General features: G+C 44.0%; 1 protein-coding gene across 5 annotated transcripts in view; it reads left to right on the forward strand.

Moving 5' to 3' along the window:
- EVC (EvC ciliary complex subunit 1) overlaps positions 1-13712 on the forward strand; it is a 313725-nt gene that overhangs the window by 12285 nt on the left and 287728 nt on the right. For all 5 annotated transcript variants that reach the window (XR_009540394.1, XM_060148527.1, XM_060148528.1 and 2 more), the window contains exons 3-5: positions 749-832; positions 2920-3152; positions 4579-4663. Coding sequence is in view for 4 of the 5 variants with exons in the window: in XM_060148527.1 (XP_060004510.1) it covers positions 749-832; positions 2920-3152; positions 4579-4663 (402 nt within the window). In the remaining variant the exon portion in view is untranslated. The remainder of the gene's footprint in view (positions 1-748; positions 833-2919; positions 3153-4578; positions 4664-13712) is intronic.

Here is a 13712-nt window from a genome sequence, read left to right on the forward strand (position 1 = left end):
CTCTGGACGCGCAGGCTCAGCGGCCATGGCTTACGGGCCCAGCCACTCTGCAGCATGTGGGATCCTCCTGGACTGGGGCACGAACCCGTGTCCCCTGCACCGGCAGGCGGACTCTCAACCACTGCGCCACCAGGGAAGCCCCAACCACTACTTTTCATTTAAGGGTCCAATCAAAAGCCTTGCATGCATATTGCCACACGTAAGTGCTTATACACCTGGCAATGCTAAAAATATATGGTTCCTTATTCCACCAAAAAGTGGCTCACAAGTTTTAGGAAACCTTTTGGTGTTGTCAAGTTATTTAAATCCTTACTTCTTCCAAAGCTGACCACTTGGAATTAAATGAAGAATGTGCTATTTAACTTTGGTCCATTCGCCCACCCACCCATCTGTACATCTACCCCTCCCACACCCATCCCTACACCCATCTATCCATCCATCCACCTGCCCATTCATCTGTCCATCTGTCCATCCATTCATATGTCTATCCATCCTTTCATCCATCCATCCATCCATCCATCCTTCCATCCATCCATCCATCCATCCTTCCATCCATCCATCCATCCAACCTTCCATCCATCCGTCCATCCATCCATCCTTCTAGCAAGTGAGCACTAAATGTGCTTATTATGGGCCCTTCCCGAGGCCACTGTTACAAATGGGATGTGGCATTTTGGAAACTCTTGGTGGTTTGTCCTTCATTTTACTGAAAGCCCCCATGCCATTTGTTCTCTTTTTCCCTTCCCAGGAATGTGAGCCATCTTTCAATGGCAATATCACAGCGTTTGCACTGAAGGCAAAAGTCGTCTATCCCATCAATCAGAAGTTCCGGGTGAGAGTCCTGAGCTCCGTCTTAGAGATGCAATTAACCAGTAATGTGCTAGAGATTGGGGTAGGAGAAGGGGGATTAAATGTGCAATTTGGGGTCCTTTTTGAGGATTTTATGGCAAGTCATTTTAATAGAGATGATTTTGTGGCTTTGTAATGGAGCATAACTTTAGGGTTAGTCCATTTTATGACAGTGTTGTCAGGGACAGGGTATGCCCATGGTATATATAGCAAGATATCCACAGGGACACCAGGTGACAGCACAGTAGGGCAGCATCCGCCCTGACCTTTTAACACTAGTACAAATACTAACAAGTTACTGACATTAATCCTTACAGACCCTGGGACTAATGCCAGCAGCTGATGCTGGACATTTACTGCGGGGCTGGCAGAGTGCTAAGCATTCGTCATACGTTACACATTTCAGTGTTCCTTGCAACATTCCTAGAAGGTAAATAATATTGTTCTCTCCACTTTATGCATAAGGAAACTGAGGCCAGGAGAGGTTAATGGTCTGCTCAAGGTCATACGGCAGGAAGTGGCAGGGCAAGAGTCGTACCCTCAGGTCTTACACCTGGAGCCAGGAGTTCACACCTGTGGCTGGGAGTTTTGCAGAGAACAGCATATTCCTTGATGTTTCAAGGAGGCCTCGGCCTATGTGATGCTCCACGAAAAAAATAGTTCCCTGGTCAAGTAAGTTGAGGAAAGTGCTGCCTGCTCTCCTGGAGATAAAGAGGACAGACTCAAACCCAGCTCCTATCTCAGCTGTTTACCCTTGGCCATTTCCTGACTTCTCAGGACCTCAGTTTCTTCATCAATAAAATGGGGGTAAAGGGCCCTCCTGCCTCACCCAGTTGTCTTGAGGATGAGATAGGGAATTAGGCATAGGGCTTAGAACAGTGTGTGATGTCTGCGCACTCAGTACGTGTTCCGTTTTTTAAATTATTATTTGCTTTTGAGGACAGCCAGAGCCTATCGAAGGCTCTGAGAATTCCTGTACCAAAGAAATGATTCTACCTTGTTCACGCAGACTTTCCCAAACTAATTTTTCTGTGGGACCCTCACAGTGAGCAGTAACTGGTTATGGTTCATGGGACTGCTCCCCGGAACACACCTTGGGAACCACTTCCTTCCTCATCTGGTGGGTGCGTGAAGGTGCAAAACTCCCAGACCTGGGGCATTCATTCGTCATCAGCACCCGTGCCAGGCAGGCTCTGTGGTGGGCACTGGTGATTATCCAGTGGTCAGGAGAGCACTGTCCTCACCCTGGAGGCCCTCCCAGCCTGGTGGACATTGCAGGATGGCGTGTGATAGCAGGCAGGACAGAAATGACCAGGGTCCTGTGGAACCCGGTGTGGGCCAGGCCCGGGGATCAGGGTAGGAAGATTCAGGGGTCTGTGTCTGGAGGGAGGGATGCTTCAGCCCAGCAGACAGTGAGTTAGGGGTGTTTCAGGCAGGGGGACAAGAGTCTGGAAAGGCTCAGAAGCATGAAATGATAGTGAGGGTTGGAGCTGGCCACCAGCTCAGTGCTACCTGGGCATGCACCTCTGGGGGCAGCAGGAGATGAAGCTGGACATAGGGATGGCTGACATTTGCTGAGCTCTCTGGCTGTGCCAGGCACTAGGCTATGACCTCATGTGGTCATGGCAGTGCAAGGGGCTTGAGTTCCTCGTTAAGGGGCTTTGAGTCTATCTGAGGGCAGGTCAGTGGACAGAGCGGGCCTGGGGTCTGGGTCAGCAGCCAGAGAGGTGGGGCAGGGCAGTCGGGCTGCTGGGGAGGTCAGAGCTGGCGGCCGAGGGTGGGTACAGGTGGCCCATCGGGGAACAGACCCAGGCTAATAGCTGGAGGGGAGGAGCCTGGTGCAGAGGGGCTGGCCTTTGGGGACAAGTGATGTGACAAGAGCTGTGACGAAGGCCCCTAGGGCCGTGGCCATGCCCCTGGGGCAGAAGCTCCACGGTGTCCACTCATACCCTCCCTGCCTGTCCCGGCTTGGCCTTCCTGGGAGCCACCGCGTGTGTCACTGGCAGAATTACGGAAACGCTCATGATGGGTCATGTGGATTGAGAGCACACTTTCTCTCCTGCCCCCCAGCCTCTGGCCGACGGTTCCTCCAACCCATCTCTGCATGAAACCTTAAAGCAGGCAGTCTTGCCGAACCAGCCTGTGGAGGCATCGCCTTCCAGCAGCCTGGGGAGCCTGAGCCAGGCTGAGAAGGACGACTGCAGCTCCTCGTCCAGCGTCCACTCAGCCGCCAGTGACGACAGGTTCCTCGGTCGCACCTTCCTGGGGGCGAGCAGCTTCCCCGAGGCACTGACCTGCGAGAGGTGAGGAGGGGGTGGGATGGAGGATGCAGACTGGTAGGCTGTATCATGCTCAGTGGAGGAAATGGAGGCCCAGAGAGGTTAAGGATTCAGCCATGGACACACAGTGACCCAGTGTCAGAGCTGGAGCTGAATGTGTGCTGTTGGCCAGCATGGGGGTCAGGGAGCCAGGCCTGAGCCCTGGGGAGAGACAGAGGGGACCTCCTTTAATCACTGACCTGCCCCGTGCACTGCATAGCAGCAGCTAGCACTGGTTAAATGTCTTCTGTGTACAAAATATTAAGCACTTTGCAGGGATTAATTCTCTTTTGAGCACGAGGAGAAGGTCTGTCTTATTCACAGCTGTGCCTGACCACCCTGTGGGAGCCTGGGACAGGCACAGTGATGAGCAAGTATTAATCAGTCAATGAATTAATTCCTCTTAACAGCCCTATGTTGTTAAGGTTGTATAGTAGATGCTAATATTGCCCTCATTTTCAAAGAATAAAATGAGACACAGAGAGGCAGAGTGACTTGCCCAAGGTCACGCAGCAGGTGAGTGTTGGAGCCTGGTGTGACCCCACCACCTTATCTTGCAGCCCATGCTCTAAATCGCCAAACTGTCCAGCCCAGAGTAAGGCTTAGCACCCAGTAGGTGCTCAAAAAACTAGTCAGCAGGTTTGCACGTCACTCCTCAGGCCTCTCTCAGATCTGAATTTCCGTGAGTCCAAGGAGCCCTGGGTGATTTGAACCAGGCATGGCCTGGCTCAGGGCTGTGCAAAGAGTGGGCTCAGAACCCTGAGCTTGGTGTTGACTCTGAAGGTGGACCCGGGAAGGAGGGATTTCGTTTAATTGCAGCCTTCTTGGCTCCCCTGCCTGGCTGGGAAGGGGTGTTTCTTCCCATGCGGACGAAGAGGACTTGAACAGTTCAGGTGGGAGTGTAGTCATTTAAAATGCATTTGCCTATGTCGGAGAAAAGGTCAAAGGCCTTTATCTTCACACTGTCAGTTATCTCCTCCCGTGACCACGTGACCACGACTTGATTTCTCTGACCCTTGATTTCCTGAGTCAGTTTCCTCATCTGTAAATGGCTGTGAGAATGTGTACATGATGGCAGAAAGGAAGGATGACACGTGACACTAGACATGAAAATGCCGGGGGGGGCCTAGGGGGGGCGTGCTCTTTTTCATCTCTCACCTTCCGTCTCTTCCTGTGTCCTGTCTTTGATGTCTCGGGCAGCCGTTTCCTTCTAGTCACAGGTGGCTTTCAGATGGCTACTTGGATTGCTCCTTGTGCACCTGGGGTGGCTGTGAGCAATGCCGCAGAATTTAAAATCTGGAGTCAGGATGCACCGTGGCTTATCCTGCCGGGATGTACTGATAACTCGGTAACCTTACCCCCCACATCAAATACTCTGAAAGTCTCTTCTGTTTCTCTTTGGACTTTTCAGCGTGGACCTCGACTTGTGTATCTACAACCTTCACTTGAAAGACCTGCTGCATCTGGACACGGCGCTGAGGCAGGAGAAGCACATGGTAGGTAGAGGACTCGGGACCCGGGAGACAGGCTCTCGTGTGCATGGAGTCCCGGAGACCCTTGGGAAACGGGTGTCGGTGACAGCGGAGCCGCCACAGGGGAAGGCAGAGCAGGGTTAGGCGTCCGACCGCAAAATGGAAAAGCAATTCGTGCCTGCAGACGGGAAGCAGGATTTACCTTACCCAGCGCCACTGGGGTTAAAAGCAGAAAGCTGGGTACCTACTCTCTGCGCACACCTCCTGATGGAGACCAGGATTTTTAGCGGAATGATAATAGTGATCATAAGATTTATGAGTGCTCACTATGTACTAGGTCCTGGGGGTGTTACACAGGTGGTTATTTTAAAGCTCACACAACCTGGCGAGGTGGGTGCCATCCTTATGTCCACTTTACAGATGGGGAAACTGAGGCACAGAGTGGAGACTGGCCCTAAGTCATAAAGTTCTAAGTTGGGGCTGAGATGGGAAGTTGAGTACCTTCTTATGGGTGTGCATTCTCCGAGTGAAGGAAGGAGAAATCAGAGCCACGGAGGAAACAGGATTGGTCTCTGCCAGATGCACATGGATCCACACTGGATCCAAGTCACAGAAAATCAGAGGGGTGAGTCCCACTGTAGCTGCAGAGCCTCCATGGGTTAGCCAGGCAGCAAGGCCACCGGGGTTTAAAAAAGAAAAAGAATTATTTCGGGCTTCCCTGATGGCTCAGTGGTTAAGAATCCGCCTGCCAATGCAGGAGACACGGGTTCGATCCCCGCACCAGGAAGATCCCACATGCTGCGGAGCAACTAAGCCTGTGCACCACAACTACTGAGCCTGCTCTCTAGAGCCTGTGAGCCACAACTACTGAGCCTGCGTGCCACAACTACTGAAGTCTGTGCACCTAGAGCCCATGCTCTGCAACAAGGGAAGCCATCGCAGTGAGAAACCTGCGCACCGCAACGAAGAGTAGCCCCCGCTCGCCGCAACTAGAGAAAGCCCGCGCACAGCAACAAAGAGCCAAACAGCCAAAGATAAATCATTAAAATGAAAAAAATTTTAAAAAAAGAACTATTTCTCCATGAGACACATCCTCTGAATGACTGAATGAGGGAGGAGACCTACAGAGAGAAGGGAGGAGAGAGAAGGCCTGTTGGGAAGAGAAAGGGAGGGGTAGATGGAGAGAGTGACAGACAGACAAAGATATGCCCGCAGGTGCTTCATTGTAAACAGGAGAAATAAAAGAATATTAAGTTGAGGATGCAACAGAAAGAAATTTTGCTCTGTGTGAGCAGAACGGGCCTCGTAAACAGGTGCCAGTATTTGAAACCATAAATCATCCTAGGATTCCAGAAATCGAGCCTGTTCCTACAGCCCCACAGACCCCTGTGCAGAGGATCATGGACATGAGGCACGAGCCCACCTGCAGCTGCAGGCTGCTTTCACTTAGCCACACCTGGTTCTGCTTGGGGGCAGGTGGCCCTGGCGATTTTCTCAAAGGCTGTGCTCCCTGGAGGGTGATTGTTTTCTGTGCTCAGAGCCCCATCCAGCTGGTGAGTGACGTGGTCCTGGCCCCTCGCCCCTGGAGCAGCCAGCAAATGCCCACAGGGAAGCAGCCTACTGTCATGAAGAGAGCATTCACTGTCACTCATCTGTGGGCAGCCTCCCCGCCCTTCTGGACACAATACTGGGGACAGCCCCTGCCTTTATGGAGCCCACTGTCCAGGAGAGAGATGGCAGTCAATGGACTGCACAAAATGCACAGAGGCAAAAAGTATGACAAAGCGAATGATGGAATACCATGAGGGCCTGTAAGAGAGGACCTGAGGGCGTGTAGGCTTCAGGGAGGTGGTCAGGCTTCCCTGGAGGGAGATACTTAAGCTGGAACCTGGGAAAGTTCCAGGAGCACCAGATTAGGAATTAGAAACTTGGGTTCTAATCCACCCTTTGACACTTAAGAGCTGTGTGACTTTTTGTAAGTCACTTCCCCTCTCTGGGCCACTTTAGGAAAGGTGTGAAAATAATATACTTCCAGCTTTTACTCCATGGAATTACTAGAAGTGAAGTCCCACTTTGAAAGTTCTCTGTAGGCAAAGTTCTGGGCTCTGTTGGGCTGTGTGATCTGCGTCATCACAGCCTCATTTATGAAACACTGGAACTCTGCTAGGCTAAACACTTTAAATGTCTGATCTCATTGAAACCTCAGTGCTGTTCCACTCATGAGGAACCTGAGTCTCAGAGAGGTCTAGTCAGTTGCCCACGATCACACAGCTGGTAAACTGCAGAGTCAGAACCCAAATGAGGTTTGTCTGAGTCCAAGGTCTGTGTATCCTCAGAGCCCAGAACAGTGCCCTACACATAGCAGGTGCTCAATGGAAATGTGTCTGGTTGACACCGTCGCCACCCTGGGAGAGCTGCTTTCTAAGCATGGCCTTCCATTCACTGCAGGGCATGTCTTCATTGTGTGTAAGACCTAGAGAAACATGGGGAACAGGAGGGAACCATGTTACACAAAGACTTCAAATTTCATCTCTCTGGTAGAGATCCACTATCACAGGTCAGGATTCAGAAGTGACTCAGACCACATGTGACCACCATGCAGCCAAGAAGCTTGGAGCTCTCTGGTGGCCCTTGAGGAGGAAGACACTGGTGCTGGACTTGTCTAGGAAGTGGTAACCTTTAAAAGCAGAATGGCAGAAAAGAAAATAGATCAGGGCATGTGGGAGGGGGGTGGCTAATATCAGAGGAGCACTAGGACTAGTGGATTTCTCCTGGTGCTGGAAAATTCTCTATCTTGATTGTGGCAATACATGGGGAAAAATTGCATAGATCCACACGCACACATATACGCACAAATGAGTGCATGTAAAAATGGGTGAAAACTGAGTAAGGTCTGTAGTTAACTGTATTGGACCTATGTCCATTTTCAGGTTTGATATTGTACCACAGTGATGTAAGATGTCACCCCTGGGGACAAAGCGCACAGAACTATGTACAGTTTTTCATCTTCCTCTAAGTCCATAATTATTCCAAATTAAAAAGTTTTTACAATTCAAAGGAATGTAAATGTTACTGATTCAGTTTGGGGTCAAAAAGAAAATAGATTTGAGATTAACATCTTGAGAAAAGAATGTTACTGTACATAGCCTCAGACTTCAGTGGTTGGAAAGTCAAGACAATTTTTGTCTTTTTAGAGCTTATTAGCATTGGCAAGCATAATGAAGGTTGGTGAAGAGTTCTGGGTCTGTCCCTCATGGATGTCCCTTGTGACATGAGGCCAGTTGTCCAGATTTCTCAACTGAGAGTTCCTCATCTGTAAAATGGGGAATATTGTACCAACCTCCCGCTGTGATGATCATTTGAGATAATATATATATTAGCCTGGCACAGAAGAGTGTTTAACAAACCTTAAAACAAGGATCATAAACTATGGCCCTTGGGCCAATCTGGCCATACCTATTCTTTTACACATCACCTATGGCTGCCTTCATGCTGTAACAGCAGAGTTCAGTAGTTGCAAAAGAGATAGTATGGCCTGCAAACCCCAAAATATTTACTTTGTGGACATTTGGAGAAAAGCATTTGCTCACCCGTGCATTTAAAAATGTCTTACCATGGGGGCAGTCCAAGATGACTGCGTAGGAAGATCCTGTTCTCACCTCCTCCCATGGACACACTGAATCTATAGCTACGTATGAAATAGATCCCTCTGAAAAAGACCTAAAAACTGGTGAACAGCTCCTTCATGACTAACACTCCTGGCATACCCTCAACAAGTGGGACCCATCAAGAATAAATTAGGCTGCTGCGGAGCAACTAAGCCCGTGAGCCACAACTACTGAAGCCCACACGCCTAGAGCCCATGCTCCACAACAAGAGAAGCCACCACAATGAGAAGCCCACTCACCGCAACGAAGAGTAGCCCCTGCTCACTGCAGCTAGAGAAAGCCCGCGTGCAGCAACGAAGACCCAACACAGCCAAAAATAAATTAATTAATTAAAAAAAAAGAAAAGAATGAAAAAGAATATATTAGGCTGCTTAGATAATCACAAAGGTTTGAGAGACAACAATGAGCTAGGGCGAGGTTGAAAGATAAAGTTCATCTTTTACAAGGCCACTTCTTCAAGACTGGGAGAGGTAGCTGTTTTGCCTAATACATAGAAACCAACACAGTCAATCAAAATGAGGAAACAGAGCAATATGTTCAAACAAAAGAACAAGATAAAACATCAGGAAAAAAGCCTTAATGAAAAGGAGATAAGTAATTTACTTGATTAAAGAGTTCAAATAATGGTCATAGAATGCTCATCAAACTCAGGAGAAGAATGGATGAACAGAGTGAGAACTTCAAAAAAGAGATAGAAAATATAAGTACCAAACAGAAGTCACAGAGCCAAAGTATACAATAACTGAACTGAAAAATACACTAGGGGGTTTAACAGTAGACTAGGTGAAGCAGAAGAAAAAATCAGTGGTCTAGAAGACAGGGCACCCAAGCAGAAGAGCAAAAAGAAAACAGAATTTTAAAAAGTGAGGATAGCTTAAGGGACCTATGGGACAATATCACATGAAATAACGTTCGCAATACCAGGCGTCCCAGAAGGAGAAGAGAGAGAGGGGCAGGAAACATATTTAAAGAAATAATGGCTGAAACTTTCCTAACCAGGGGAAGGAAACAGACATCCAGATCCAGAAAGCCCAGAGAGTTCCAAAAAAGATGAACCCAAAAAGATCCACACCAAGATACATTAAGATTTAAAAGTCAAAAGTTAAAGAGAGAATCTTAGAGCAACAAGATTAAAAAACAACTTTTTAACTACAAGGGAACCCCCAAAAGACAATAAGCAGATTTTTCAGCAGAAACTTTGCAGGCCAGAAGGAGTTCCACGATATATTTAAAATGCTGAGAGGCAAAAACTTCCAATCAAGAATACTCTACCCAGCAAGGTTATTGTTTAGAATTGGAGAGATAAAGGGCTTTCCAGACAAACCAAAGCTAAAGGAGATCATCACCACTAAAGCAACCTTACAAGAATTGTTAAAGGGACTTCTTTAACCTGAGAAGAAAGAGCATTAATTAGTAACAAGAAAGCATACAAAAGTAAAAATCTTACTAGTAAAGGTAATTATATAGTAAAGGTAGTTAATTAATCACTTATAAAGTTGGTATGAAGATTGAAAGACAAAAGTAGTAAAACTATAACTATAATAATCACAGAAACACAAAATAAAAAGATGTAAAATGTGACATCAAGAAGCATAATATGTGTGTGCCAGGAGCAGAGGGTGGGTGGGAAATGTAGAGTTTTAGATTGCACTCAAACTTAATTTGCTATCAACTTAAAATATACTGTTAAATATATAAATATTATATGAGCATCATGGTACCCACAAAGCAAAAACCTATATTAGATACACAAAAGATAGTAAGAAAAGAATCTAAGCAAAACACCAAAGAAAGTCATCAAACCACAAGGGAAGAGAGCAAGAGTAAAAGAAAGGAACAGAAAGTAACAACAAAACAGCCAGAAAATAATTAACAAAATGGCAATAAGTACATACCTATCAATAATTACTTTAAATGTAGAAGTACTAAATTCTTTAATCAAAAGACATAGAGTGACTGAATGGATTAAAAAAACAAGACCCAGCTATATACTGCCTACAAGAGACTCATTAAAGATATGTGTACACTAGTACACACATGGACTGAAGGTGAAGACATGGAAAAAGATGTTCCATGCAAATTGAAAGCAAAAGAAAGCTGGTATTGCTATACTTACATGAGAAAAAAGTAGACTTTAAAATAAAGATGGTAATAAAAGAAAAAGAGGGGGATTATATAATGATAAAGGGGTCAGTGCAACAAGAAGATACAACATTTGTAAATATTTATACGTCCAGTATAGGGGCAACTAAACATCTAAAGCAGATATTAACAGATCTAAAGGGAGAAACTGATAACAATACAATTATAGCAGGGGGCTTTAATATCCCATTTACATCAATGCATTGATCATCCAGACAGAAATTCAGTGAGGAAACATCAACCTTACAGTACACATTAGACCACATAGTCTTAATATATATAAACAGAATATTTCATCCAAAAGCAGCAGAATTCACACTCTTCTCAAGTGCACATGGAACGTTCTCCAAAATAGATGATATGTTAAATCACAAAACAAGTCCCAATAAATTTAAGATCAAAATCACATCAAGCAACTTTTCTAACCACAATGGTATGAAACTAGATATCAATTACAGGCATACCTTGGAGATATTGTGGGTTCAGTTCCAGATGACTGCAATAAAGCAAATATCACAATAAAGTGAGTCACATGAATTTTTGGTTTCCCAGTGCATATGAAAGTTATGTTTACTCTATACTGTAGTCTATTAAGTGTGCAATGGCATTATGTCTATGAGAACAATGTACATACCTTAATTAAAACATACTTTGTTGTTTAAAAATGCTAACCGTTATCTGAGCCTACAGCAAACTGTAATCCTTTTGCTGGTGAAAGGTTTGAAATATTGCAAGAATTACCAAAATGTTACACAGAAACACAAAGTGAGAAAATGCTGTTGGAAAAATGATGCCGATAGACTTGCTCAACACATGGTTGCTACAAACCTTCAATTTATAAAAAATGAAATATCTGCAAAGTGCAATAAAGCACAGTTCAATAAAACGAGGGATACCTGTACAGGAAGAAAACTGGAAAAATCACAAATATGTGAATATTAAACAATGTGCTACTGAACAGCCAATGGGTCAATGAATAAATCAAAGGAGAAATCACAAAATGCCTTGAGACAAATAAAAGTGGAAATATAATTTACCAAAATCTATGGGATGCAACAAAAGCAGTTTCTAGAGGGAAGTTCATAGCCATACAGGCCTACCTCAAAAAAACCAAGGAAAATCTCAGAAAAACAATCCAATTGTACACCTAAAGGAACTAGAAAAAGAAGAAAAAACCAAGCCCAAAGTTAGTAGAAGAAAGGAAAATAAAGATCAGAGCAGAAATAAATGAAATAGACTTAAAAAAAGCATAGAAAACAATGCCTGGTTCCTTGAAAAGATAAACAGAACTGACAAACTTTTAACTAGCTTCACCAAGAAAAGAAGAGAATGAGCTCAAATAAATAAAATCTGAAATGGAAGAGCAGTTACAACTGATACCACAGAAATACAAAGGATCATAAAAGACTACTATGAACAATTATGTGCCAACGATTGGACAACCAAGAAGAAATGGATAAATTCCTAGAAACAGGGACTCTTCCAAGACGGAATCATGAAAAGAGAAAATTTGAATAAACTGATTACTAGTAAGAGGATTGAATCAGTATGCAAAAACTTCCCGACAGACAAAAGTACAGGACCAGATGGCTTCACTGGTAAATTCTACCAAACACTTAAAGAACATTTAATACCTATCCTTCTCAAACTCTTACAAAAAATTGAAGAGTAGGGAATGCTTCCAAACTTATTTCACTAGGCCAGCATTTTCCTGATACCAAAACCAGACAAGGCTGCCAGAAAAAAAAAGAAGAAAATTACAGGTGAATATCTCAGATAAACATAGATGCAAAAATCCTCAACAAAATATTAGCAAACCAAATTCAGCAACAGATTAAAATGATCATATACTATAATTAAGTGGGATTTATTCCAGGAATGCAAGAATGGTCAACATGCACAAATCAGTCAACATGATATACCCCATTAACAAAATGAAGGATAGAAATCATACCATCTCAAAACAGAAAAAGCATTTAACAAAATTCAACATGCATTTGTGATAAAAACTCAACAAAGTAGGTATAGAGAGAATGTACCTCAACATAATAGAAGTCCATATATGACAAACCTGCAACTAACATCATACTCAACAGTGAAAAGCTGAAAGCTTTTCCTCTAAGATCAAGAACAATACAAGGATGCCCACTCTCGCCACTTTTATTCAACATAATATTGGAATTACTATCCAGAGCAGTTAGGCAAGGAAAAGAAATAAAAGGCATCCAAAATGGAAAGGAAGAAGTAAAGCTGTCAGTGTTTTCAGAAGACATGATTTTATACATAGAAAAGACTGGACAAAAACTGTTAGAACTGATAAATTCAGTCAAGTTACAGGGTACAATGTACAAAAATCTGTTGTGTTTCTATACACTAAAAACAAACTATCAGAAAGAGAAATTGGGAAAACAATCCCATTTACAATTCACTCAAAAAGAATAAAAGACCTAGGAATAAATTTAGCTGAGGAGGTGAAAAACTTGTACACTGAAAACTTGACATTGATGGAAGAAATCAAAGAAGCCACAAATAAATGGAAAGATATTCCATGCTCATGGGTTGAAAGAATTAGTATTGTTAAAATGTCTGTCTTACCCAAAGTAATCTACAGATTCAATGCAATCCCTATCAAAATCTGAATGGCATGTTTCAAATAGAACAAACAATCCTAAAATTTGTATGAACCCACAAGACCCCAAATAGCCAAAGCAGTCTTGAGAAAAAACAAAGCTGGTTATGTCAATTGTTCTTCAAAAAAAAAAAAAGCGCCTTACTACACAAATATGTCTAACTGACCTTTGACAGAGGTGCAAATGGAGTTCAGTGGAGGAATGATAAGCTTTTCATTAAATCATGCAGTTGGACATCCATAAGCAAAACAAAATGAACCTCAAGCTAAACCTCATACCTCATACAAAAATTAACTCAAAATGGATCATGTACTTAAATGTAGAATATAAAACTATGAATCTTTTAGAAAAAAAAAAACAAAGGGGAAAATCTTTGGGATCTAAGGAAAGAGTTCTTAGATTAACACCAAAAGTATGACCCATAAAACGGAAAACAAATTGAAACTCATCAAAATAAAAAACTTCTGCTCTGCAAAAAATCGTGTTAAGAAGATGAAAAGACTGAGGCAATATTTTGCAAGCCACATTCTAAGAAAGGACTGGTACCTAGAATATATGAGGAACTCTCAAACCTCAATCCTAGAGTCTGTCATACAGAGTGAAGTTAAGTCAGAAAGAGAAAAACAAATACCA

Source organism: Lagenorhynchus albirostris, chromosome 4 (assembly GCF_949774975.1).
Source record: "Lagenorhynchus albirostris chromosome 4, mLagAlb1.1, whole genome shotgun sequence".
Classification (NCBI taxonomy): domain Eukaryota; kingdom Metazoa; phylum Chordata; class Mammalia; order Artiodactyla; family Delphinidae; genus Lagenorhynchus; species Lagenorhynchus albirostris.